The sequence below is a fragment of the Thamnophis elegans genome, chromosome 12 (genome assembly GCF_009769535.1).
Source record: "Thamnophis elegans isolate rThaEle1 chromosome 12, rThaEle1.pri, whole genome shotgun sequence".
Lineage (NCBI taxonomy): Eukaryota > Metazoa > Chordata > Lepidosauria > Squamata > Colubridae > Thamnophis > Thamnophis elegans.
This window is the reverse complement of record NC_045552.1, coordinates 43,860,586-43,887,151: the sequence shown is the minus strand read 5'-3', so window position 1 is coordinate 43,887,151 and position 26,566 is coordinate 43,860,586. Positions and strand designations below refer to the sequence as shown.

General features: G+C 43.7%; 1 protein-coding gene across 2 annotated transcripts; it reads left to right on the top strand.

Moving 5' to 3' along the window:
* Window positions 1–15,682: 15,682 nt before the first annotated feature.
* LOC116515273 (non-histone chromosomal protein HMG-14A) lies at window positions 15,683–25,360 on the top strand. 2 transcript variants are annotated; one of them, XM_032227207.1, is made up of 6 exons: window positions 15,683–16,288; window positions 17,961–17,990; window positions 19,459–19,494; window positions 20,164–20,214; window positions 23,552–23,695; window positions 24,647–25,360. In XM_032227207.1, the coding sequence occupies exons 1-6, from the start codon at window positions 16,274–16,276 to the stop codon at window positions 24,692–24,694; spliced, it is 324 nt and encodes a 107-aa protein (XP_032083098.1). In that variant the 5' UTR covers window positions 15,683–16,273; the 3' UTR covers window positions 24,695–25,360. The 2 variants fall into 2 exon arrangements, with proteins under 2 accessions (XP_032083098.1, XP_032083099.1); XM_032227208.1 differs by having other exon boundaries at window positions 15,690–16,288; window positions 19,459–19,488.
* The last annotated feature ends 1,206 nt before the right edge of the window (window positions 25,361–26,566 follow it).

Below are 26,566 nucleotides of genomic sequence, written 5' to 3'. Positions count from 1 at the left end.
CATCGGACCTGGGTACCTGAGAGACCGCCTCCTGCCAATTACCTCCCAAAGACCGATTCGATCACACAGGCTCGGCCTTCTCCGGGTTCCATCTGCCAGCCAATGTCGGCTGGCGACCCCCCAGGGGAGAGCCTTCTCTGTTGCTGCTCCAGCCCTCTGGAACGAGCTCCCCGTGGAGATCCGGATCCTTACTACCCTCCCGGCCTTCCGTAAAGCTACCAAGTCCTGGCTGTTCCGGCAGGCTGGGGGCTGTTGAAGTATCCAGTCCCGCTTCATTTGTGACTGTTGTGTATTTTAATATTGTTTGTATTGTCTTATTTATCCCCTCCCCCATTTCATTGTGAGCCGCCCGGAGTCCTTCGGGAGTGGGCAGCATACAAAACCAATAAATCTAACGAAACAAAATGAAACAAAACGAACGATTGGTTGAATTCTACAAAGAAAGGCAGGGAGGGCAGTAATGGCTAACCTTTTTTATTGTCATGTGCTGAAAGCGTGTGCCTGGTGCATGCACCCATAATGGAATATTTGTGCATACCCCCCTGTTTCCCTCATGCATGAGCTTCACCCCTGCCCTCCACCCGTATTTTGCTTCCAGCTTGGTGCCAGAGGCTTTCTAAGCCCAAAACGGGGCACAGGGGAGGGGGGGCTTCATGCAGGTCCCTATGCCCTGTTTTGGCTTCCAGGTTGCCGCAGGAGGTCTTCCCTGCCCATAAACAGGGTGCGGGGGTGCCGCACGAGCCCCCCAAATGCAATGCAAGTGCCCCATACATGTGCCCTGCCCTCCCACGCATGAGCGTGTGCCTCCCCCGCATGTGTCCCACCCCCCCCGTGCATGCATGGCAGAGAGCCAAAGACCAGCTGACTGGCGGGATGTCCATGTATGTTGGAGCTGGGCTGGGGCGAGGGCTGACGTGTCCGCCGAGAGGGCTCTGCTTGCCACCTGTGGCGCGTGTGCCATAGATCTGAACTTTTATTATTATTTCCTTACCAAACCAGGTAACATCATCGGTGCTGATGCCCTGGTGGCGTTAACTAGTTTGGGAGCCCTGATGATGTTAACCTTGTTTGGTAATGAAATGTCTTCAAGAAAACAACCAAGCAAGGATCCTATGGTGCACCTTCTTTTTGGCACAGCAGCTCCTCCCCCAAAACAACTTTGGTTAGCTCTAATCCTGCCTGCCTCCCAGGCTGTCTTTTGGAAGGTATGAGTTTGGGAGTGGTAGGACCTGCTGAAGAAGTATCCCTCCCACTCCCACCCACCCCCAGCACTTAGGTGTATGTTGTGGCCCAGCAGGAGCCATTGGAGCTGCCAAAGATTCCGATAGCGAGGGACCCTATGAGTCAGCTCTGGAAGATGTGGAGGACCCTGGACAGGGTTCAGACTCCGAGCAGGGACCAGAGAGGCTGGTTGGCTGCCAGGAGGTGCCTGAGGCATGGAGCAGCAGTGAAAGCCAAAGGAAGTTTGTCCCTGACGTCAGGCTCTGGAGCAGTGGGGAGGAACTAAGGGAGTTAGTCCCGGACACCAGGCAAAGACGGGCAGATAAGCACCGACAGCAACTACGGAGATACAGAAGATAATTGGGGCCAGGTGGTTGTGATTAGGCTCCTCCCAAGAGAGTATATAAGAAGAGACTTTGGGAGGAGGCTGTTTGCAGGACACAACTATTATACTAAAGCTGGAGAAGCTCTCGTGTGTATTTCTTATCTGTGGAAGTCTGGGTTGCTGCCAAAGTCTTGCCGGTGTGTTAATTTACCATGAATAAATTGTCTGGCAGTAATCTTGTGTTGGCGTGACTCACCGTACGGAGAGGGGTCAGAACAGGTGTGTATTTAAGTTGCTGGTGTAAACTGTGCGTGAATGTGCTTTAAATATTGCATGGTCTTCCCTGAGGAAATGCACTGCATCATGAGTCAAGTATTTTTACTGCAGGGCTTCATGTATAATATATTACACGTCATCATTGATGGCGTGTAATAAAGTACAGGAAGCCCTGGAGTAAAAAAAATACATACAGGGCATTGTGGGGATTTTAAAGAATGGCTCGCACCACCTCCAGGGATGTGCCAGCAGCCTGCTTCTACCAAGCCCAAGAATCAGGGGCTTCTTAAGCTTTTTCCAACCTTGGTTGAGTCTTTTCTTGACCATTGGAGTCACTTAACCGAGAAGGGCAGTGTAGAAAATAGATGGACTGACCGATAAATAAGGAAATGCATCTAGTCTGCGATAATATTAGCAAGTGGTCTCCAGAGTTTCAGACTTTTTTTTTTTTTTTGCAAAATGTTACAGGTTTTCAACACTTTAAACATGACCTTCTAGCTGAGGGGTGTCAAACTCAAGGCCTGGAAGCCAGTTCTGACATGTGTGTATGTGTTTGTTTGTGTGTGTGTGTGTGTGTGTGTGTGTGCTTAAATCTAGCCCATGGGGCTACCCTGGAAATAGCAAAGGACTGGCCTGCAGTGCCTCCGCCAGGAAAAACGGAGCTTGGGAGGGACCCTCCACCCCTCCCCAGAGGTGGGTTCCGGCAGTCACTACTGCTGGTTCGTTCATGGGCGCGCCACCCACCTGCCTGCGCTTTGCACGCATGCGCAGTGCAATAAAAACTGATCTGCGCATGCGCAGAAGCAAAAAACCAAGATGGCAGCGGCCAAGGCACCACCTGGAGTACCGGTTCAGGGCGTGGCAGGCCTGGGTCGCTGCCGGTTCCAGCAACCCAGGATGCCAAACCACTACCGGTTCGTCTGAACCAATCCAAACTGGTAGGAACCCACCACTGCCCCTCCCAAGCTCTGTTTTCACTGGCGGAGAGTTGCAGGAGACAGTCGCAGCCAAAACAGAGCTCAGGAGCCTGTTTTCGCTGACAGAGTGTTTGGGCCACCACAGGCGCCCCGGACACAAGTGATGTTGAGCTGGCCATGCCCATCCTGGCCATGCCCATTCCCCTCCTTCCCCCACAAGGTCAAGCTCAACCTTGATGCGGCTCTCAATGAAATTAAGTTTGACACCCCTGATGCATCTGAAGGAGTTGGAATTTGAAAATGGCGGTGGAGGTCAGAGTCGTTGGAGGGGTTTGGATTTGAGTGGCTAAGAAGCATGGCTGCACTTTGCAACTAAAGAGAGACCCCTGCTGGAACAGCTAGGAAATTAAAGGGACTGAACTCAAACTTGTTTTTTCAACATTAACAACTCACAAGATGCGCGGACTACAAGCTCCCAGAATTCGCCCAGCCAGCATGACTGGAATAACTGGTCCCAGCAAGAAACCCAGAACTCAGTATACAATTCTTACCCTCCCATTCTTTGCGTGGAAGGGATATGCAAGTCACCCTAGTTCTATTTTTTTATTTTTTTAAAAATGCAGATCTCTGTAAAATGTCTCAGTGCTATTTCTGTTGGAAGCCAAGGGGGTCTACATATCAAGTAACCAATTGTTTATTTAATAACATGTAGCTAAGAGGGGTGGCAAAACCTACGAGGCCAAAAGTAAACAAACTACATCTTGGTTCAGTGTTTCTCGACCTTGGCAACTTGAAGATGTCCGGACTTCAACTCCCAGAATTCGCTGGCTGGGGAATTCTGGGAGTTGGAGTTGAAGTCCGGACATCTTCAAGTTGCCAAGGTTGAGAAACACTGTCTTGGTTTCATAATGCATAACTCCAGCCACTTTTAAAACTGTTACTTAGTTTTTTTAAAAAATGTATTTACTTTTGATTTGAAACTGCCCAATAGCCAAAGATTTCTTTACACCTCATTTGCAATCAAACAGGAGCTGCAGAGATGCTTCACCGGTTGATCTGGATTCACAGCACTTTGCTCTGGGGAAGGCCCGCTGGGATGACAAGCAGCAAACAGTGGCCATGACAACTGGTGGAGCAACAATTGAACAATTGAGAGGTGGATTAACAAGGACTCTTCCATCGCTACCTTAGAAAAGATTGCGCATTGAGGCTTAAATAATGAAACACCATAGGAAGGAAGCACCATTCTATCCCCCAACGTTGATGGACTTTTGCATTTTATCTCAGTCACCACAGACCTATTACTGGCAGTGGATTGGGGGGGGGGGCGGAGGTGGGAAAAAAAAGAAGAAGAGTTTGACAGGCAACCTGGCCCTCTAGCCATGTGACTCATGGAGCAAGGGTACGTTTACTTCTACAAATAAACAGCATACAATATTTCTTCCGTTGTGTCAAGAAGGCAGTTTGGTGAGAGCTGGATAAGTTGCTTTTGGGTTTGATAAGAAGGGGGTATACGGATTAGGGCAGAGTGATGTTTGCAGCAATCTGACTGCATCCTTTGCGGTGGGGGGGGAGAGATAGGTGGAGCTAAAGGCAAAGTGGGTGGGGCCAGACCCCAAGGCAACCACACGTCATCCTTAGCAAAGCATGCAAACCAGCATCTGCATTTCCTGCTTCGGATGAGGAGAGCACATCTTTCTCCTCCTGTCCTTGCTACAACTGAGAGAACAAACTGCATTACTGTCTGGTTTGGTGGCAGCAGTGCCTGAGATAGAAAGCCCCTACAGAGAGTGGTAAGGACAGCCGAGAAGATTGAAGGAAGCTCGCTTCCTGTTATTCAAGGTGCTGCTTATATGTGCTTAGAGCTCAAAGCATTGTTGGAGACCCCCACACACCCACTTCACGGTCTGTTTCTGTTGCTCCCCTCTTTTCTAGCAGGACTTCCAGATTCTGTAACAGCTTTGTTCCCTAGGCCATCCGCCTGGTAAACTCACAAGTTTCATTTTTCTCACCATCTACATGTATACATCCGAACTAGACTGTGTTGTTTCATATATGTGTGCATATACATAATTCTGTATTTTATTTATGTAGTGTATATTGGAGGTAATGACCCTTTGAAAGCTGTAGGCAACAAAATTTCATTGTAATGTATGCCAATTAGTGTACAAAGTCACAATAAAGTTATTACCATATGTTTCAGATTATAAGACCCACAGGACTATAAGGCGCACCAAGATTTTGAAGAGGTAAATTAAAAAAAAGGTTTTGCACTCTCCAGGACACCCAAACTCTCTGCATGCCTTGTTTTTTGTGAAAAATGGGGCATGCAGAGAGTTTGAGAGACCTGCAAAGTGTTCCTGGAGGTTAGGGTGGGCAAAAACGAGCAAAAATGGAATGGGCCCGTTTTTTGCAAAAATAAAAACCAACAACAGGGCATGCATAGGCTTTGGGAGGCTTGTAGAGTGCTCCTGGGGGGATGGGGGGGGGCAAAAACGGGCAAAAAATGGCTCATTTTCTGCTCGTTTTTGCCCTCCCCAGCCCCTAGGAGCACTTTGCAGCCCTCCCCCCAAAGCCTATGCACATCCATTTTGGCAAAGGGGGTGAGGTTTTGGGAGGCTGAAAATGCTGTATTCGGTGTATAAGACGCACCCAGATTTTCACCCTTTTGGGGGGGGAAGGTGCGTCTTAAACTCCGAAGAATATGGTATTCTCTTCTATTATTTTAACCACACCCAGATACAAGTCAATCCATGGAAAATCATCCCAGCTTCACACAGCTCTGTTATGTTCATCCCTTCACCCCTACAAAGAGACATGTGCATGTCCTTCTTAACACTGCCTGTTTCTTCAATGTCCTCTCCATCAAACCAGCCAACAATCTGCTCTTCTCTTTCCACCAAAACAAAAAACAGAAACAGCTGGAGATTCAGGGGGAAATCACTAGCATCTCTCAGACTACAACTGAAAAGTTCAGCCCTGGCAGGGAAGGAGGGTGGTGGTGGAAACTTTTCTCAACTGCTACTTGACTTCCACGGGGAAATTAGAAACAGCCTGGTTTGCTCAAGAAAGCCTCTGTAACCCTCAAAAAAAGAGAAGGATCTGGCTTTGCAGGTTAACAAGTGATCAAAAGGGCTGGTCCCGGAATCAATATTATGCTGAAGATCCCAAAGGTTCTCTTTTTTCAGGAGACAACTGAACTTTCTTGTTTTTTCTTTGAAGGTGTTTCGCTTCTCATCCTAGAAGCTTCTTCAGCTCTGAAGTCTTCAGTCTTCAAAGAAAAGCAAGAAAGTCCAGGTGCCTCCTAAAAAAAAAACACCTTTGGGACAACGATGACCTGGATGACTGAGAATCCCTACAGACTTTTAGCTAGACAATTTGGGATGAACACCCTTGGAATGGTGTGGGAGGAGGAATGGATTTCCAGAGGGGAAAAAATTGTAGACTACAGGAACCATTTGCACTACTCAGGTGACTCTGAGGACACAGATAAACCTCCAAGTGCTTCAAAGACCCTCTAAAAGGATGCAAATGACCAGCTGTCTGCAAAGAATATAAATCCATCCATTCCCCACCATCCTGTCAGAACTGGAGAAGCTTCTTGGATGAGAAGTGAAATGTCTTCAAGAAAAAAAACATGAAAATTTTCCAGTTGCCGCCTGAAAAAGCACCTTTGGGACAACCATGACCTGGACAACTGAGAATCTCTACACACTTTTACACTGCAAATGTTTGTAGAGGCCCATTAAACACATTATCCTCATTTGTGACAACAAGGAAGAACAAGGGTGCTTACCATGGAGATGATAATTTGGTCAGCTGAAGGTTCCACCACAAAACCGCGGTAGACTAAAGCGCGTGTGACTAAAGCGCGGTGACAAAACCGCACTGTCAAAACCACGCGACAACAGCGCGCCGACAACAGCGCACCGACAGAAGCGTGCTGTAACATAACCCTAAATATAACCCTAAACCTAACCCTAAACCTAACGCTAAACCTACCCTAAACCTACCCTAAACCTAACCCTAAACCTAACCCTAAACCTAACCTTAAGTTAAATCGCGCTTCTGTCGGCGCGCTGTTGTCGGCGCGCTGTTGTCGGCGCGCTTTTGACATCGCGGTTTTAGCGCCGCGGTGTTGTCGGCGCGCTTTTGACGTTCGCGGTTATGTCGTGCCACGCAGCCGAATTGGTTCTGCTTCGATTCAGTTCAAGGTATTCACCGCTTGCATTTGTTTTATTTTAAAGCAAGATGTTTTGTAGGCAGGACTTTGATGAACATACAGGATAAATGAATCCAGAGATTTGCAAGTATTTTTACCCCTCCCATGCTTCAATTACTTTCTGCTTTTTTAATGTATTGTTTATTTAAAGCATTTAGACACCTAAAAGGACTCTTAGTGCATCTTCTATAAAAATTAATGCAAACAAGACTGCCTCTACCTGAAAGTTTCCCATCTGTGAAACACGATAAACTAGGAAAAAAGAATGAGGAACAGAAAAACGAGGAAACCCAAGACCAACATTGTTAAAGTCTTCTTTTGAAAACAGAAAACAAATTCCTTACTACAGTACTTCTTTCCCTGCCCATTTTAAAAATCTAAGTACAAATATGTAGTAATTCCAGAATGTAAACATTTTGATAAATAAAAGATAAAACAAATGCAATAAAAAATTAAAGTTAGGGAAGTGCAGAAAGACGAAAATAGTGAATTTTGACTTTTCCTTCAATGCAGTAGAGTAGAAAAATAAATACTTACAACCTCAGCCTTTTTCTTTACATTTCCAAACGTAAAATAGAAAACATTACACATAATAGAAATACTTGAATTGATCCTTAAGGAGTTGCTTCTTACAAACACCTTAGAGGCCTTTCCCCCACTTTCAGGATCACATTATATCACTTCCATTACTTTAAATAACCACTCCATTAATCTTTTAGGCATAATAAGCAATCTTTATGCCAAGCACTCATATAATCAAATCAATTCAGAATATATCCTGGCAAAAGACTGGCTGTTCCATGTGTTTTGATTGGAAAAAATTATTTGCCCAGGCCCAATTCTGCCTTATCCACTGCATGTATTGATTTCAGGTCTGCTGGCAGTTACTGTATATCTTCAGAACAAAGATTAGGGAAAAACTCAGAAATATTACCGTAGACCGGTGGTAACTTCTGCTGATGTACATGAGAACTTGAAAATAAAGGTATAGAGTAAAAAGTAAAGCCACTATGTTAAAGAAAGGCAAACTCAAGGAGAAACAAGAGAGGGGCTCACAGGTTCTTTGATGTGGACAACAACTTTTTTGTAAGTAGTTCGGTACATCATCCCTTAAAGTTAGCCAATGTTGCAATCTTATTGTATACTAGCCGATAACCCGGCATTTATTTATTGGGGGAAAATGTCTGGGCCAAATGTAATTTCTAATGTTGTGTTAGGTAAGCTCCCTGTTGGGAGAGTGAGTACGTTCAAAGAAGCGTTGTGAGAGTTGTATTGGAGAACACACAAACCAGCATACAGAGACACTGCAGTTTAAATAGGCTTTTACTTTTGTGGAAATAGAGGTATCAGAGTCCATCAAACAGTTATTTATTTATTTATTTATTTATTATTAAAATTTATATGCCACCCAATCCCGAAGGACTCTGGGCGGCTTACAAAAGAAGAAAAAGAGAGAGAGAAAAAAAATAAGAAAAAAGAGTCCAAGTCATACACGGATAAGACAGTCAGTCATCAATGTCTTTCAGTTAAGGGAAAATCCAAATAACATAGTCCAGTATCATATAATCACTTCAGTACTCAAAGTTTGCTAGTAGTTGCAAAACTTACAATAGCTCATGGCACTTTCTAACAGCCAGCTTCCAAAACACTTAGATCAGATCAGTCCAGCATCTAACAAACAGAGAGCTAACAGTCATTCTGGCTCCCTCTTATGGCCAATGGAGGAAAACAGCAACCAATCACATTTTACAGCATGATTTAAAGAAACAGGTATAGCATTGTTACATGATTTATATATCACCAACCCAACCGTTAGATTATATTCTTAACATGTTGGATTTTCCCTTTTACCAGACGGAGCCCACTTGTGGAGTATTGTGAAGCCGTTACCATGGCAACTCCACTGTGCTGTACAGTAGAAGCCATTTTACAGCAGTACAGTAGAAGCCATTTTAAGGCACAACAGGTTGTATCTTAACAGAACACATACCCTGAGGTATGTTAGGGGTGTCTTACCCCCACAGTATTTGTTTCCAGAGAGTAAGTCATCTGTGTACCAAGTTTGGTTGAAATTGCTTGAGACATTTCACAGTTATGCTGGAACACACACACACACACACACACACACACACACACACACACACACACTATATAGATTGATTGATGATGTCAAGCTCCAGAATCTGAACTGGATAAAATGAGCTCTGGCTATTTTAGCTACTGAGGGAGCCCTTAAGCTGGTGACTTATAAGTGAACTTCCTAAGTTCCTTGTATTGCATAATGTGACTTCAAGCAGTTTTGTTCCAGAAACAAAAACTGATTGACTAGAGATTCCAGAGTACATGAAAACTTTTAGAAAGCCACAGGATCCATCCATGGAATCTTAACCACTATGATACACTGGATGCCCTTATAGTGTTGCAAAATAGAAATAGAATAACAGAGTTGGAAGGGACCTTGGAGGTCTTCTAGTCCAACCCCCTGCTTAGGCAGGAAACCCTACACCACTTCAGACAAATGGTTATCCAACATCATCTTAAAAACTTCCAGTGTTGGAGTATTCACAACCTCTGGAAGCAAGTTGTTCCACTGATTAATTGTTCTAACTTCTCCTTAGTTTAAAAGTACCATACTATGTGAGACTGAGGTGCTCTGCTTAGTAGTAACATGTCCTTATCTCATTTTTAATTGAACAAATGAAAATCAGGGAAGGCAAGAGAGGTGATGCCAAGGACTCTGTTGGCAATCCATGCATTAAGCAATGAACTAAAGTTTCAATAAAGGAGACTATTTGTAGCTCTGGGTTAAAATGAGGAGCCCTTATTGGTCTCTGAGCTTGGTGGTTTTCTTGAAGATGTTTCATTACCCAAATTAGGCAACATCAGCAGCAGGTAAGCCCAGTGGTGAAATCCAGCAGGTTCTGACAGGTTCTGGGGAACCGATAGCTGAAATCTTGAGTAGTTTGGGGAACTGGTAAATGCCACCTCTGACTGGCCACAGAGTGGGGTGGGAATAGAGATTTTGTAGTATCCTTCCCAAGCCATGCCCACCAAGCGACACCCACAGAACCGACAGTAAAAAAAAAAATTGAATTTCACCACTGGTTAAGCCCCATTCTTTAATAGCTATGATGATGTTACCCAGTTTGAGTAAACAACCAAGCTCAGAGAGCAACAAGGCCCATTCAAATAAAAGTTTATAAATCAAAAAGGCTGGATTTACACAGCTGCGAAGCCATAATCACTGGTTTTCAAAACATACTAGTTAACTGCATCCCCTACACCGTGATGGCGAAGCACGTGAAGCCATGTCGCATAGCACGCACCGCCTTGCCTGTTTGTCTTCTGGATTTCTGGTGCACATGCGCATGCAACGATCATCCATCCTTCGCGTGCGCAGCAGTGATGAAAACCAACATGCACATGTGTGCCCGCCAGCTGATTGTCGGTCGCATTTGCGCGCTAGAACCCAATAGTTTTGGATTTTCCGGAGCGTGATCCCTTCGCATGTGCGGCAGTGCCCAAAACCGGTGTGTGCATGCATGCTGGCCAGCTGGTTGTCAGGCATGAGTGTGTGCTAGAACCTGGAAGCTCAGCTTTTCCAGAGCGCAGCCCCACCAAGCTCTCGCATGCACATGTGATGTTTCTGAGCAAACTTTTTGGCATTCGGTGCCAAAAAGGTTTGCCTTCACTGTCCTACACTCTGCTGAAGATGTTACCTTAGCCTGGTAGCAAAATTTTCAGAAACCAAACCACAAGCTCGGAGAACGAACCTCCGCCCTCATACCAGTTAACTTTCTGTAAAAGACTATGCCAAAACCAAGGAAGGTACATGGTGTTCCACCCATTTTGTTCTAGCTGCAGCTTGCCTCCAGAAGTTGTGAATGCCCCAACACTGGAAGTCTTTAAGAAGATGTTGGATAGCCATTTGTCTGAAACGGTATAGGGTTTCCTGCCTAAGCAGGGGGTTGGACCAGAAGACCTCCAAGGTCCCTTCCAACTCTACTATTGCATTGTATTGTATTGTAAAACCTCATCTCTAGATCGCTTTTCCTACAATAGCCCAGCCCATCTACTTTGGTCACAACAGGCAAGAATCTGGATGTCACCTGGCCAAATCGGTTCCACCACAAAACCGCGGTAGACTAAAGTGCGTGTGACTAAAGCGCGGTGACAAAACCGCACCGTCAAAACCGCGCGACAACAGCGTGCCGACAGAAGCGCGCTGTAACATAACCCTAAAAATAACCCTAAACCTAACCCTAACCCTAACGCTAAACCTAACGCTAAATCTACCCTAAACCTAACCCTAACCCTAAACCTTACCTTAAGTTAAATCGTGCTTCTGTCGGCGCGCTGTTGTGGGCGCGCTTTTGACATCGCGGTTTTAGCACCGCGGTGTTGTCGGCGCGCTTTAGTCTGCCGCGGTTATGTCGGGCCACGGCCAAATCTATCATAGTTTCTTTGCCGGTTTGTCCACTCCTGCTTTAATTCAAGATTGGGTGAACATGGAAATGGAAGGCATCTGCCCTTAGGTGTGTTCTGTTCAGTTTTGACCTGCTTGAAGTGAAGAAACGGTTCAGAGCAGGAGAAGTAGACCAGACAGGTTTGACGGATCACCTGCAATCTAGCCTTCCGAATGAAAGATCAGCGACTGTCATCAGAGAAGAGGTGTTTTCTTTTATCTCTTCCAACGATTAAGTCCCTATTGTTTTATACCTGTGTTTCTGTTGACCTTTCCTCAGAAAGGAAGGACGCTTTAATTTAAATCCCGCTGAAGTCAATTGGATGCCCATCTGGAGGCACACAAATCTCAGGTTAAGTGTCCTTCTCCATAGAGGTAAGCATATTATTGAGGAATTACTGAGTCTTGTCATCTGCACCTCTATAAACTCTCTGGTTTGGTTCTGCAACCCAACAAGACAGACACAGGCTTCAGAGGATAATTAGAACTGCAGAAAAAACAATGACTGCCAACTTGCCTTCCATTGAGGACCTGTACAATGCACGAGTCAAAAAGAGGGCCATGAAAATATTTACAGATCCCTCACATCCTAGACATAAAGTGTTTCAACTTCTACCCTCAAAATGACGCTATAGAGCATTGCACACCAAAACAACTAGACACAAGGACAGTTTTTCCCCAAACGCCACCACTCTGCTAAACAAATAATTCCCTCAACACTGTCAAACTATTTATACTAAGTGTGCATTACTATTACTATTAATTTTTTCATTGTTCCTATCACCCATCTCCTCCCACTTATAACTGTAACTTTGTTGCTTGTATCCTTGCGACTTATATTGTTTCCTAGTATGATTTGATTGCTTATTTGTACGCTATGATTATCATTAAGTGTTGTACCTTATGATTCAGGATGAATGAATCTTTTCTTTTATGTACACTGAGATCATATGCACCAAAGACAAATTCCTTGTGCGTCCAATCCCACTTGGCCAATAAAGAATTCTATTCTATTCCTATTTGTTATTCTATTCTATTCTTATTCTATTCTGAGGGCATATACACCAAAGACAAATTCCTTGTCCGTCCAACCCCACTTGGCTAATAAAGAATTCTATTCTATTCTATTCTAATTCTAATCCTATTCTATTCTATTCTGAGGGCATATGCACCAAAGACAAATTCCTTGTGCGTCCAATCCCACTTGGCCAATAAAGAATTCTATTCTATTCTATTCTAATCTAATTCCTATTCCTATTCTATTTTATTCTGAGGGCATATACACCAAAGACAAATTCCTTGTCCGTCCAACCCCACTTGGCCAATAAAGAATTCTATTCTATTCTATTCTAATTCCTATTCTATTGTATTCTGAGGGCATATGCACCAAAGACAAATTCCTTGTGCGTCCAATCCCACTTGGCCAATAAAGAATTCTATTATATTCTATTCTAATTCCTATTCCTATTCTATTCTATTCTGAGGGCATATGCACCAAAGACAAATTCCTTGTGCATCCAATCCCACTTGGCCAATAAAGAATTCTATTCTATTCTATTCTATTCTATTCTAATTCCTATTCTATTGTATTCTGAGGGCATATGCACCAAAGACAAATTCCTTGTGCGTCCAATCCCACTTGGCCAATAAAGAATTCTATTCTATTCCTATTTATTATTCTATTCTATTCTTATTCTATTCTATTCTGAGGGCATATACACCAAAGACAAATTCCTTGTACGTCCAATCCCACTTGGCTAATAAAGAATTCTATTCTAATTCTAATTCTAATCCTATTCTATTCTATTCTGAGGGCATATGCACCAAAGACAAATTCCTTGTGCGTCCAATCCCACTTGGCCAATAAAGAATTCTATTCTATTCTATTCTAATTCCTATTCCTATTCTATTCTATTCTGAGGGCATAGGCACTAAAGACAAATTGTGTGTCCAATCACACTTGGCCAATAAAGAATTTTATTCGATTCAGGTCTACATTTCCTGGGGTAGAGAAATCAATTTTCCTACCCATTAGCTTGGTTTTCTCGATTGACACCATTCACTGAACTACAAAGCAACCCCAACCAACTAAAATAGAGTTGGCTGAGTGGTGCCCACAGTTCCCGTGTCTGCGAAAGATGGTTTTTACACTTTTGCCTGCCCTGAAATAGAGAAGCAAGAGATTGACATGCAGCCATAAAATTTGATGCCTTTAACTACCAGTGAACAGAATGTAGAGAAAAGAATGCCAGACATGCTTCTTAAAAGGAGCCACTGCTCTAAAATTTCTAGTAAAGGCAGCACCCATTGCACAGGTTTGCTGATCATACTTTTCACCCGTAATAAGAATACTCTACAGAAACACAATCCTTGTACCTTTTTAAAGCTGTTTTCCTAAAAGCGAGGGACATACTAGATATACCTTCACATTTTCAAGTCTATTATCAAAGACTTTGGCCACCTAATGAGAAAGAAGGACTCGCTGGAGAAGAGCCTAATGCTGGGAAAGATGGAGGGCAAAAGAAGAAGGGGACGACAGAGAAGGAGGTGGCTGGATGGAGTCACCGAAGCAGTCGGGCGTGAGTTTAAATGGACTCCAGATGGTAGAGGACAGGAAGGCCTGGAGGAATGTTGTCCATGTGGTCGTGATGGGTCGGACACAACTTCGACTTCATAACTAACTGACTAACAACAACAATAACATCAAAACTCAAAGCAAATCAGAATTGAACCATAACCCGTTCTTTCTCTCACAAGCAAGAAAACATTTCCCAAACAAGAAAAATAAATATTTTCTTTCCCAAATAAGAAAAAAAAATCTTTCCCAAACAAGAAAAATATTTACTTTCCCGAACAAAAACAAAAAAATTATTTACTTTCCCAAACAATTTTTTTCACTGTTTGGGGGGGGGGAATAAACATCTTCACCCTAAATAAATTCAGATACAATGTTTCCAATGGAAAGTCTGCAGTGGGTATCTGTAACGCTTCATAGACTGACATTGAAGTCCTAATCAGGTCTGCCTAGAGAAGACATGAAAAGGTGCCTAAGAAAGTGAGCATTTCCAAACAACAACAAAGTGTTAATCTGCGCCTATTGCTGAACAGTTCTCTAAGGGCGAAAGAGCCTCTCCTTGAAAAGGAAAGCCTGCAAAAACATCCAAGGTGGGAACCAGTCCCAATCCACAAAGCGGTTAGGAGCCTCCAAAGGTTATCTATTGGGATTAGAGATGCGTGCACAGAGTATCGATTCAGCCAGGCAGGCTACAATATACGGCACATTAGAGGGCTTTTTTAAGTAGCGAGGGACGACGCTTGAGCGATGTGGGTTTTTATTTAAAACTTTCCATTGTTCCCTTTTAAAAACCGCTCTGGGGATCTTTTGCAAGAGAAGAGCGATAGAGCCATCAAAGTCAGGAATAAATTTAATTTAATTTATTTATTTTCTCAAGCATTTATAAGGTAAGAGATATACGTACAAACATGATTATGAATACAGGAAATGGATACGAATAAGTGGGGACAGTAGGACAGGGACATCATAAGGAATGCAGGGTCCCAAATTCGTCTTTCGTTCGGGAGGGGAAGGAAGCGGCGCAGCCTCGGGTCTACGGCCTAGCAATGCACGCTCGTGTCCCCCCCCCACACACCTTGCAAAGCAACCCCCGCTGCGAGAAAGGATCCCCTTTGCACGCTGCAATCTGCTCGGGGGGGGGGGGCGATCCTTCCACGCAGAGCCATCAGGCCAGCCTCCACCCCCCCCCGAGGGAACTCTTAGCACCCCTCCCCCATCTGCACCCTTCTTCTTCTTCCTCCTCCTCCGCAGCCACTGCCTTCGCCAAGAGAAGGCGCCAGGGCAGCCATGTTGCAGCCCGTGCAAGCAAGGGGAAAGCGAGCTCGCCCGTGTGTGCACGCTGCCCAAGGGCTTTGCACGAGCCCCTTTCCCCGGGGGGACCTTGGGCCTCTTGCAAAGGGAGAGGGGGGCGCTGCAAAGAGGCTGCTGCGAGCGCGCGGATTTGCACGGGGAGCGGGGGTGGTGTTTCCTTTCCGTCGCCCCAAGAGGCTGGGCGCCAGGAGAGGCGACGAGGGTCGTGCAAGCTTGCAAAGAAGGGTGGGGGGGAGCAGGGAAAAGGAGGAAGCATGAAAGGAATGGGGAGGGGGGGGGCTGGCCCGGGAGCCCCTGGGCCACCTTGCCCATTTGGAGGGGGAGAAGGAAAAAAAAGGGGGGGTCAGGAAGCGCTTTTTAAGGGCCGCTCGTCTGCGCAGACGGCAAAAAAAGGGGGCACTGGGCGACGCGCGCGAGCGCCTCTCTCGCGCTAAGAGTCTGGCTCCGCCTCCCGCCTGAATTGTACAATCGGCGCTTTCGCCCAGGTCTGGCCTGAGTTTGCTATTGGCCCCGGCGCGCGTCATTCTCGGCCCGGACTTTCCTCGCGCTTCCCATTCATGCAGTTTGGTTGAGTGTTGGTGTATTTTACTGTTTGCAATAAAGAAGGGGGGGAATTATTATTATTATTATTTTTTTTAAAAGGTTCAGGGTGTTTGTTTGGGTTTTATTTTTTGCTGCTGCCGCTGCAAAGTCGCGCGTGGGTGTTTTTTGTACAGTTTTGCAAAGAAAGAAAAAGACTTGTTTTTGTTTTTAAAAACCCAGCCGACCAACCAAAAATCAGGCCTTTTCTTTTAAAAAGAGGGTTTGTTTTGCGCGCGGTGCTTTGATTTCCCCCCCTCTTTCCCCCCTTCATCTTTTTGCATTTGTTTCGAGGGGAGGGCGACCGCCTTTCCCTCCTCCCCCTTTGCAAAGATCCGCATCTCTTTCTGATCGGCCACCAACTGTTCCAAGAGGCTCAACTATGCCCAAAAGAAAGGTAAGCAAGCGAACGAACGTGGGGATGGTGGGGGCAACGGACCGAGGAAGGGAAAGACCCCCTCCTTTTTTTGCGCGGGGAGAAAAGATGGCTTGCCTTTTGCGCGCGCGCGCTGGGGCCCCGTGTGCTCGGTGTGTATTTGTGTGCGCGGGGGTTTCGTGGAAGCGTTTTTCTAGGCGCCGCGCCGTGCAAAAGCGAGCGCGCTTCCCAAGCGCTTTGGCAGCCGCGATCGCCCCCCAGCCGAAAGCTGCGGAGCCGAGTAGGGAGTTTTTGTTTTGCCTGCTCGGTGCGTCTCCATGCTGGATTGCAAACAGCCATAGTGTGCCGCTTGCTTTGACCGCAGGGATGGCAGGCTCGGCTGGCGCCCCACCTCCTCCTCCTCCTCCAAACTGCCAGAAGCCCTGCCGAGCCTCCGGGCTGCCTCTAAGCCGTCCGAGGGGCATTTGGGCTGAGGTTTTTTTTTCCCCTCCCCGATTGGGGTCTCTGCCTCTGCTGCGTTTGCCTTTGTTCTTTTTATATTTTTCCCCCCTCCCCGGCCCTTCCTCCTACTTGTCATACCAGATGGCGGTGCAGTGGCGGCTCGGAGCCGGTAGGGGCGCAGAGCTTTGCCATTGCCCGCCTTTGGGGAGAACGAGAGAAGGGGGGGGGTGAGATGTGGCAAGAGATTTCCTAAGCCCCAATTCGGTGCAACTTTAGCGAGGAGGCGTCTCTCTCTTTCTGACCCCACTTCCTTGTTTCCCTCCTCTTTTTTTAAATTTATTGTTTATCCTTTTGCAAATCCGCTCGAGATTTACCCATGGGGGGGGGGTGTTGGTTGGAAGTGCAGCTGCACAAGGAGCGGGAGGGAAGCATGTCATAAAAATGGGGTGATCGGTTTGTGCACAGTTGCAGGGCAAGCAGAAGGGGGCCCCGCCGAGCAGTCTCGCTTTTATGTCCCCGCCTTCCCCGGGGGGGGGAGTTTCTAAAAGCGAGATGCGTTTTTAAAGGCTCCACGCCCTTTGCAGGTCGTTTGCAAACGACCTTGTTCTTGCAGGTAATTTGGCGGGAATTTTTTTTGCCTCCCGTTTTTTAAAGTTAGGACATGATGGCGTCAAGCAAAACGGACCGCCCCAAGTGCATTGTGGGATGTGTAGTCCGGGAGTTTGGAAGGAGAGTTTCGAACAATGTAAAAAAAAAAAGTCTGGTGGACTGTTAAAAATTGTAGCTGTTGGCAGAAGAATCTGATCCTATTTCTAATTTTTTTTAAAACATGCGTCCTGGGCTATATTTGATTGGTATTATTATTATTTTGCTGAAACCCAGGAAGAATAAATAGGCTTGATATGGAATTGATAAAAGTCCAGAGAGAAATTAATCGGTTCCTGCTGAAGTTTTCTTGTACTACTGTATGTGTAAATCTAGTTGCTTGCTCGGTTTTGCTTCCAGAATTCAAAACTTTGTAGACTGTTTTGATTGATGCAAGATCGATACATTTGCCCTCATGTGTCAGTTTTGATTGATTGATCCCAATAAAGCGATTTCTCACCTTTTATATTAAAAATGTCTACTGGGCCATTTATTTTAGTCAACGAAAGTGTTCCACTAGATATTCTTGGCATCCATTTCTTTTTATGAAATTGGAACAAAAGTAAATAGTTTATATTGTGTTTGTTTCTTTTTTTTATTAAACTAGGCTGCAGCTGAAGGTGAAATAAAGGAGGAGGTAAGGTTTTTTCCCCATACCTATATATGTATATTCAGTTGTCTTCAAAGGAGTTGGGAAAACATGCACCACAAGGATTGACGTGCAATGTGAGCATGTGGCAGGATTTTAAATCTACATGGCAAGGATGTTGGAAGATTGATTTGCCAAGAATTTGCAACTGATCACTGTACACACAATTTATATGCAGAGTAATCTATACATGCAATGAAAAAAAATATTGTGCAGTTGGACTTGCTTAAGAGAGAAAATCACTTAGTAAGAACATTGGGGTTCCCCACCCCAAAATAGTTTCTTCATAGTATTGTCATGCTACCAGCCACAATTGGCTGTATTCAGTACATCAATCTTAGAGCCACCGATTGCAAATCACAGTGTGGTTTCAGGATTCTGCCCCAGTTTAATTGTTACAAGAAACCTGTCTTTGTGCTTGGAGAACGTGTTGCAGCCAACTTCAAAAGCTATTGTTCCTCCTGGAAGGAAAAGACTTCTACCTTTCAATTTAAATTGTTATTGCCCCATGTCAAAAGTTTGTAGCTTGTTGAAGTTATGAGTAGCATGAAAAAGGGCCAGGATGACATTGGACTTTGGGATCAGGTTTTATTTCGAACCATATTTCAGTATCACAGAGGGCTACAGTTGGTCAAAAGCTAAAATGAACTCCACAGGAGTATCGGAGAATGGAGATGCAAACTGAACCCAGGAAATGGTTAGTTCTGTTCTTGTTTGTCTTCATATCGCTTTCGATTCCAGGCAACTACACAGAACACTCCCTGCAGTTTTCTTGGCAACATTTGTGGAAGTGGTTGGCCCTTGTCTTCTCACAATTAAGATTCCTACAATCACCCTGTCGGCTTTGGCCTAAAGCGGGATTAGAACTCACTGTCTCCTGGTGTTTTCATTACCACACCAAAATGGCTCACTCACACATCTCTGTCCAACAAAATGTGTTTAGTTGGGCAGAGAACAAATATTGTCATTCATCTGCATCATTTTTGTTTTTTTTATGCACAATAAAGCAAACGTTTTGGGAAATTGCTCACTATACCAACTTCTACATCCTGATAAGTAGTCAGCAGATAAGCTAGAATATATATCCCAGTTTGGTTTTAAGACAATCCTAGTTTAACAGACTACAGAGTTTATTGTATTAATAAAAATGCCAAGAGAAGAGAATATCTAGACATAATGCTTGTTTTTGTTCCAGTCAGCTATGGTTTATTAGGCTGTAAGAGTTACAAACCAGCCCTGCAGTCCTGGCATTCCTTCAATATAACATTTCGCTTTTGCAAAATGGTATCTGATGCATATTTTTTTGTGGGGGAATAAGCCTTAATGAATGTAGTGGGATTTTCGTGTTAAACGAGAAGAGCATGGTTGCCTGAGGTACGTTGTTTTGAATTTCTGTGAATTCTACTTTTAAGAAAACTGATGGTTGGTTTTAGTAATTTGTTTTTCTCTTCTGCAGCCAAAGAGACGATCGGCTAGACTGTCTGCTGTGAGTGTACGCTTCTTTAAAAAAATCTATATTACATTAAAGCTGTTAAAATCAATATATCTTTCAAAGTTTCGTTCAAGTAGCCCCCTGTGAATTATTTCCAAGACTAAATGCAATATTTACTCTAAATAAATAGATGACACGATTGCTTCACCATGATAAGCCACATCTTGAGCTAAAGACTTACTTGAATATTTTCCAAACTTGGCAGCTTCTAAATAGGTGGACTTCACATCTCCCAGAATTCTGAGCCAGCATGGCCACAGCTAAGAATTCTGGGAATTGAAGTCCATAAAATTCAAAGCTGCCATGGTTAAGAAACACTGATCTAGATCCTTCTTCTCTTTGTACATATGTATTTTACTCCACCAGTTATAATTGGGGGGGTTACTATTTCAGTTATTATAGCTGCTCATCTCAAATACATGAGTTTAGGTAGCTTACAACACCTAAAAGCAATATCCAGACCCAAAATAGATATCTCGTATAAAAATAACCAATGTGTTGGAATAAATGTTCCCAGAGTCAATGGTGCTTTATGAAATGATAGCTGCCACTTTATTTTAAGGCGACCATTGTAATCCTAATGGCCAGAAGTTTGAGATTGTTACAGCAAATTGAACTAACAGGAATGCTGTGTTTATTTAACAACGTATCTGTGTGCTTTTCTTGCAGAAGCCTGCTCCACCCAAACCAGAGCCAAAGCCGAAAAAGGCGCCGCCGAAGGTAAATGAATGACATGCCTATGTCATCGAATGCCTTGAGTTGAGGATTTCCTCCGATGTCAGAATGGACTCTTATTCCCTTAAAGAAGTCTTGATTTCTTTTTCTATTTTTTGCATGTGTATTGATGACATGATATAACCTGTTTCCCCAAAAATAAGATCTCCCGGATAATAAGCCCAATCAGGCTTTTGAGCGCATGCGCTAAAATAAACCCTCCCCCCAAAATAAGCCCTCCTTGAAAATATTGAAACACAGCAGCAGCCATGATGTGATCACGCTCGTTGTCTCCTGCACCTCAAAAATAATAAGACCTCCCCGAAAATAAGGCCAAGTGCTTATTTTGAGGGTCAAAACAAAATAAGACCATGTCTTATTTTCAGGGAAACACGATAGGTGATGATGAGGAAGATGATGATGATCTACCATCTAATTTTACTAAGGGGGAAATGTATTTGGAGAGGTTGGATTAGTAGCTTTTGATTACATGGATGTGAGAATCCAGCCTTACTGTATTTAGTCAATTGTTTACTTTGAGAGAACTGTTTTAGGCCAAGGAACTAACTAGTAGATGAGATGTATCTAAAAGAGAAAAAAGGATGAACAACTACACACCTAAGAGGTGTGCAGATGTGAAAGAGGTACGCCTACTCTGGAGTTTTCAATGAAAATTCCTTCCCCTGAGCAGCTGTGCTGTCCACTGTAACTCAGATGGTTTTAGAAGGGGAACAAATCCCTAGTAACCCAAAATATGGTGCCAGAGTCTGGGATAGGCTTGGCAGCCTAAAACCATCAACAAGAACTATCGCTTTCCAGGCCGCTTATCTGTGGGAGCCAAGTAAAATCTCTGCTGTGATCAGATCATATCTGAAGACGGTACAGTGTCATTCATGTAAGGCATAAAAAACAAGATTTATTGAGTAAGATGGGGGTCATTGAATGACGCATAGTGGTGTCAGCTTTGGAAGCCATATTAACACCGCCACATTCTTATGCCTGGGAAAGTAGTGGGGGGAGGGGGGAATTTAGTAGTGGGAATGTAGTTAGACAAAATAGCATTCTTCATTTTGGTCAAGATCATGGTATTCCTGCACCTGGAGGAGTGGTTGAAGTGATGTCTCGAGTTGGGACGGATTAGGATTGAACGAGGTGATGGACTGATGGGTGCAGGGGATTGGTTTGGACTTTTGACTTACTGAGGAAAAGCTCGGAAATCTCAGATTTGGGTTTTCCCAGATGTGCCTGTATCTACTCTAATAAATGGAAGCTTTGAGAAAATGCCTGCCTCGGAGTTTTTCATTGGAGTTGGGCTTTTCAGGAACGCTGACATTTATTAGAGTAGGTATACAGGCACATCTCAGAAAACCAGATTCAACTGTGAAACTTCATTGGGGTGGGAGAAGGATAGCTTAATTCACTACCTTTAAAGGTCACTGCTAACTTGACTGGGTCACTTTCAATTTAACTTATTTAAGAGTTACCTCCAAAAGGAGAACAAGGAATCTATATTGAAAAGGACAAGGGTGCCACAAAGAAGAGGGAGTCAAGCTATTCTCCAAAGATGACCATGGAAAGATGGAAACTTATCAAACAGAGATCCAACCTAGAAATGAGAAATTTCCTGACAGAGAGCACAATTAATCAGTGGAATGGCTTGCCTCTAGAAATTGTGAATGCTCCAACACCCAGGTTGGAGGTTTTTAAGAAGAGAATGGGGAACCAGTTGATTGAAATAGCCTCATGCTTGAGCAGGGATTGACTGGAAGACCTCCAAGGTCCCTTTCAATTCTGTTGTTCAGTTACATTCATGATTTTCCTGTGAATTTGTTAAATTAAAAGGAAGAAAAAAATGGAGAAGTTGCTAAATCTCCTCACTTGGGATTGGGAGCTCTAAATCCAATGATTATTGGGGGCAGTAGGTTGACACTCTAAACCGCTTAGAGAGGGCTGTAAAGCACTATAAAGTGGTATATAAGTCTTAAGCTCTAGTGCTATTTAGAAGGGCCCTTGATTTTAGCTCTGTGCTATATTGACTGGACTTTGTATGACTTTGAACTTGAGCCAGAACTTCAGTGAAAATGCAGATAAAAGTTTGAAAATGTCACTTTAACAGGTCTGGTGATGGTGATGAGGAAGAAATGAGAGAAAAGTTACATTAAGATTCTAGCTAGTTCATATGAAATAAACAAGTCTTGTAGTTGGCATTTTCTCTCTAGGTTAAAATTGGTGTATAGATTGTTACTTGCAGGATACAATGTAGCCTGGAAACTCAGATTGAACATGTTTCTAAATAACCATTCTTCCCAGGTTATAATGTACAAGGGAAATAGAGTTAAAGTCAGGCCAATGGTTACCTAAATATCTTATTTTATTTTGTATTGCAAAGTAAAAAAAAAAAAACCCTTCATCCAGTTGAAAAGATATGCCCAGTCTGCATAAGTCAGGCTTTCTTAGAAATTATCTGGGAATCCTGGCATTGAAAACTTTTATAAAATTTGGATACATTTTATTAGCCTTTTTAATTGCGTTAACATAAACACTGATCCCTCAAGCTTTTGTTCTCCCTGCCTGGGATCCAAATATGATTATCTTGTTCTGAAAGCATGGATAAACGTTTTCTTCAGTCAGTTTTACATACTTTTTAAATTATTTGAGATTATTTTTCAGTAGTATCCGTACCTCAGAATGAAATTGCCAATACCAACCCCCACCCCTTTTTTTTTTTTTTAAATTAAAGATAATACGCACAGGTAGAAAAGTAGCAGCCCTAAAAAGGTTAAAAACATTTGTCATGAAGTTACTTTTTCATCAGTTGCAACTCTGAATGGTTGCTAAAAGAGGCAGTCACAAAACAAGGACTAACACTTCTGCTCTACTCTCAACTGATATTAATGTATTAGTCTTATATAGGAGTGCCAATGACTGGTGTTTTGAGGCTGGCCACTGGCTCAGCGGCTAAGACACTGAGCTTGTCGATCAGAAAGGTTGGCAGTTAGAATCCCTAGCACCGCGTAACGGAGTGAGCTCCCATTACTTGTCCCAGCTTCTGCCAACCTAGCAGTTCAAAAGCACGTAAAAAATGCAAGTAGAAAAATAGGAACCACCTTTGGTGGGAAGGTCACAGCGTTCCATGCACCTTTGGCGTTTAGTCATGCCCGCCACATGACCACAGAGACATCTTTGGACAGCGCTGGCTCTTTGGCTTTGAAGCAGGGATGAGCACTGCCCCCTAGAGTCATGAACAACTAGCGCATAAGTGCAAGGGGAACCTTTACTGAAAAAGGATTGGTGAGTAAGTGAAATTTTACTCTCTCTCTCTCTCTGTGATTCCCTCTAACAGAAAGAAAAAGGGGGAAATGATAAGAAAGAGGACAAAAAGGTAGCAACAAAAGGGAAGAAAGGAGCCAAAGGAAAAGATGAAACTAAGCAAGAAGATGCTAAAGAAGAAAACCACTCTGAGAACGGAGATACCAAAACTAACGAGGTACTGTATTATCTCACCATCCCGACAATCGTTTCCAAATACTTAGGAAATCGGGGAACTCTGCTCTGAACAGGTCCTGCTTTATATCCAGCCGTTATATGCACAGTACTTAACTTACGATCAGAATTTCCATTGCTAAAACAAAGCAGTTGTTAAGTGACAACACACTTAATTTTAGGACCTTTTTGTTGTGGTGGTTAAGCAAATCGCCACAACTTAAGTGAACCACGCAGTCATGAAGGAAACCTAACATTTAACTTTTACATCTCGTTTTTAATTTACTTTCTCCCTAATAATACAAGCATGGAGGGGGATGGTACCCTCTCCCACAAAGATAATAACTATTTAGGGGAAGCATGCACAGCAGGGAGAAATTAGTCTCCAGTTTAATTCATTTATTTGCCTGTTTTTTCTTCTCCTTAACATGGAGATCTCTCTCCCTCTCTGCCTGTTTCTCCCTCCCTCCTTCTCTCTCTCTCTTTTCCTCTCTACCGCGCTCTCTCTTATTCTAATTTCGATGTTTGCTTCTTATTTTACCCCAAACTGCCACCAATATGATGTTGGCATGCAGGTTTCTATTAGGTACAATGTGTTTTCAAAAGGGATTTTTTTCCCTCTTTAAATTCAGCAGCTGCCTTTGTGCATACTGGTCAAGGTAGGCATACAAGGAAGCTGTACTACTCCATGCTTTCAGATAGGCTTCCTTACAGACCGAGGGGTATTGTGCCATCAGAGTCCAAAGTTAGGAAAGAAATTTTGGTTTGGTGCTTGAGTTAGCTAATAAGCAAAAGCTGGGGAGTCTCCTGCTGCTGTTGTGTGCAAGAATGGAAGTTGGTAAACTCTGCGGCATTCATTGTTTGTGGGACCGAGCTATGGTTACGCCCAGTATCTTCTGCAGTGGATTTTCTTCCTAACATAATTCAATTTTGTGTTTCTCTCAAATACTAACAGGCACCAGCTGCTGAAGTATCTGATGTCAAGGAAGCCAAGTCCGAGTAACAGATTATAAACCCTCTTCATTTCCATCATTTGGTATTCGTACCTCCATACTGTATTGTTAAGAGAGGAATATTTTTATCAACTATTTTATAAATGCAGGTTTTTTTAGCATGAATTTAATCATGGAACATCTTCATCTCGGTAACTTGGACTTCAAAACCAACCAACCAACCAACAACAAAAAAAAAAGAAAATCATTGTTTTTAAAATTTTGTGATTGTCATAGTTTGTATGGTACCCGGAAAGAATCAGTGGTGGTAGCTATTGACTTCTATCAGTATATAATCCCTTTGTGTGTCAGTCATACGGAATTCAGATTTTAATTTTACCCTTGTTGCGTGTTGTATGGTTTCTTAACGTGGGGAGGTCTAAAACAAAAATACACACAAAAACCACAATTGCGTCAGACATTCCGGTGGTTCTGTGACTTGCTTTTATAAAGAAGGTGAGATATTTTCATGAAAAATCTTAAGAAGCTGGAAACTTGTTGTATCCCAAATGTAGTTTTATTTTGTCACATTTTGGAGAATAATATTAAAATATGTATTCATGTTTTTAAATGAAATACAAAAAAACTTTTAAAATAGAGAAGGACAGGTTTGACTGAATATACCCACTGTTAGGAATTTTACTGGATTTATCTTAATAAAATGTCTCCTCAAAAGATTCATGGTTTTGGGCTGCCTTATGTTATAGCTAACTATAAGATGCTCTGGACTATAAGATGCACCTACCTTTTGAGGAGGAAAATAAGAAAAAAAATTCTGCCTCTGCCTAGCAATTTGCCTCCTTACAGCAAACAGCCTAATCAGTTTCAGCAAAGCCTAATTTAGCACGAACACCTATCAGCTGTTCCAGGCTGCGGGGGTCTCCGCTGCCTATCCCTGCCCATCACCGCCTCCACGCGCTCCATTTTCGGCCTTCACGCACCCCGTTTTTGGACTAGACAGCAGCGGGGATGGGCGGTGGCGATCCCTGCAGCCTGGAATGAGGCATTGCAGGCAAACTGCCTACAGCCTGGAGTTTGATCCTGATGGGACTTGAGGTTGAAGCCTTCCATCCTTCTGAGGACCCAGACTTTTTGGGGCAATAGACTGTCAGGCCTGGAAGCCATCTTTTGCACCGCTGTAAACCGCTTAAAGAGGACTGTAAAGCACTGGCGGGGGGGGGGGGGGGGGAGATGGTTTTGAAGGTTAAAAAGAGCTTTAACAGATGAGCTATGGAATCTGGTGGTCTCTAAGGAAGCCATCTTCAGGCAGCTTTGTATTCTCCAGATGGAAATCATTCATCTTTATTTAGAAAGGATTATCTGCAAGTAAAGTGAGGAAGTGTAAGGAATCCACAATGGTATATTTGTAAAAGTACAGTGAAAGTCAAGGTTTTAAACCGAACACTTCAAGATGTGTGGACTTCAGTTCTCAGAATTCCTCAGGCAATTCCCTCATCTAGGAATTCTGGAAATTGAAGTCCACACTTCTTCAAGCTACCAAGGTTGAGAAACACTGTCTTAGATAAATGCGGGCAGAATTTTACCCTGTTTCCCTAAAATAAGCCCTTCTGGGATGCCCAATCGTGCTTTTGAATGCATGCACTAAAATAAGTCCTCCCTAAAAATATTTAAACGCATGCTCAGACGGTCCCCACCATTTCCTTTGGTTGTTTGCTGTACAAACAACATGAGGTGAGGAGGCAAGCCCTTACCTAATGGCCGCTCCCGCAACCCTAGCAACCGTGCCCCTTCTGTCACGCTAATGGCCACCGCCAAAGGAACGGCAGGCCCAGCGATGCACAACACAGCAGCAGCCATGAGGTGACCACGCTCGCCGCCTCCTGCATCTCAAAATTAATAAGACCTCCCTGAAAATAAGGCCA

Bases quoted from the DNA above. Each gene is read 5' to 3' on its own strand.
- LOC116515273 (XM_032227207.1), top strand. The intron at 19,495-20,163 runs GTACGCTTCTTT...CTTTTCTTGCAG, and splicing joins CTAGACTGTCTGCTGTGAGT to AAGCCTGCTCCACCCAAACC. The intron at 23,696-24,646 runs GTACTGTATTAT...AAATACTAACAG, and splicing joins GAGATACCAAAACTAACGAG to GCACCAGCTGCTGAAGTATC.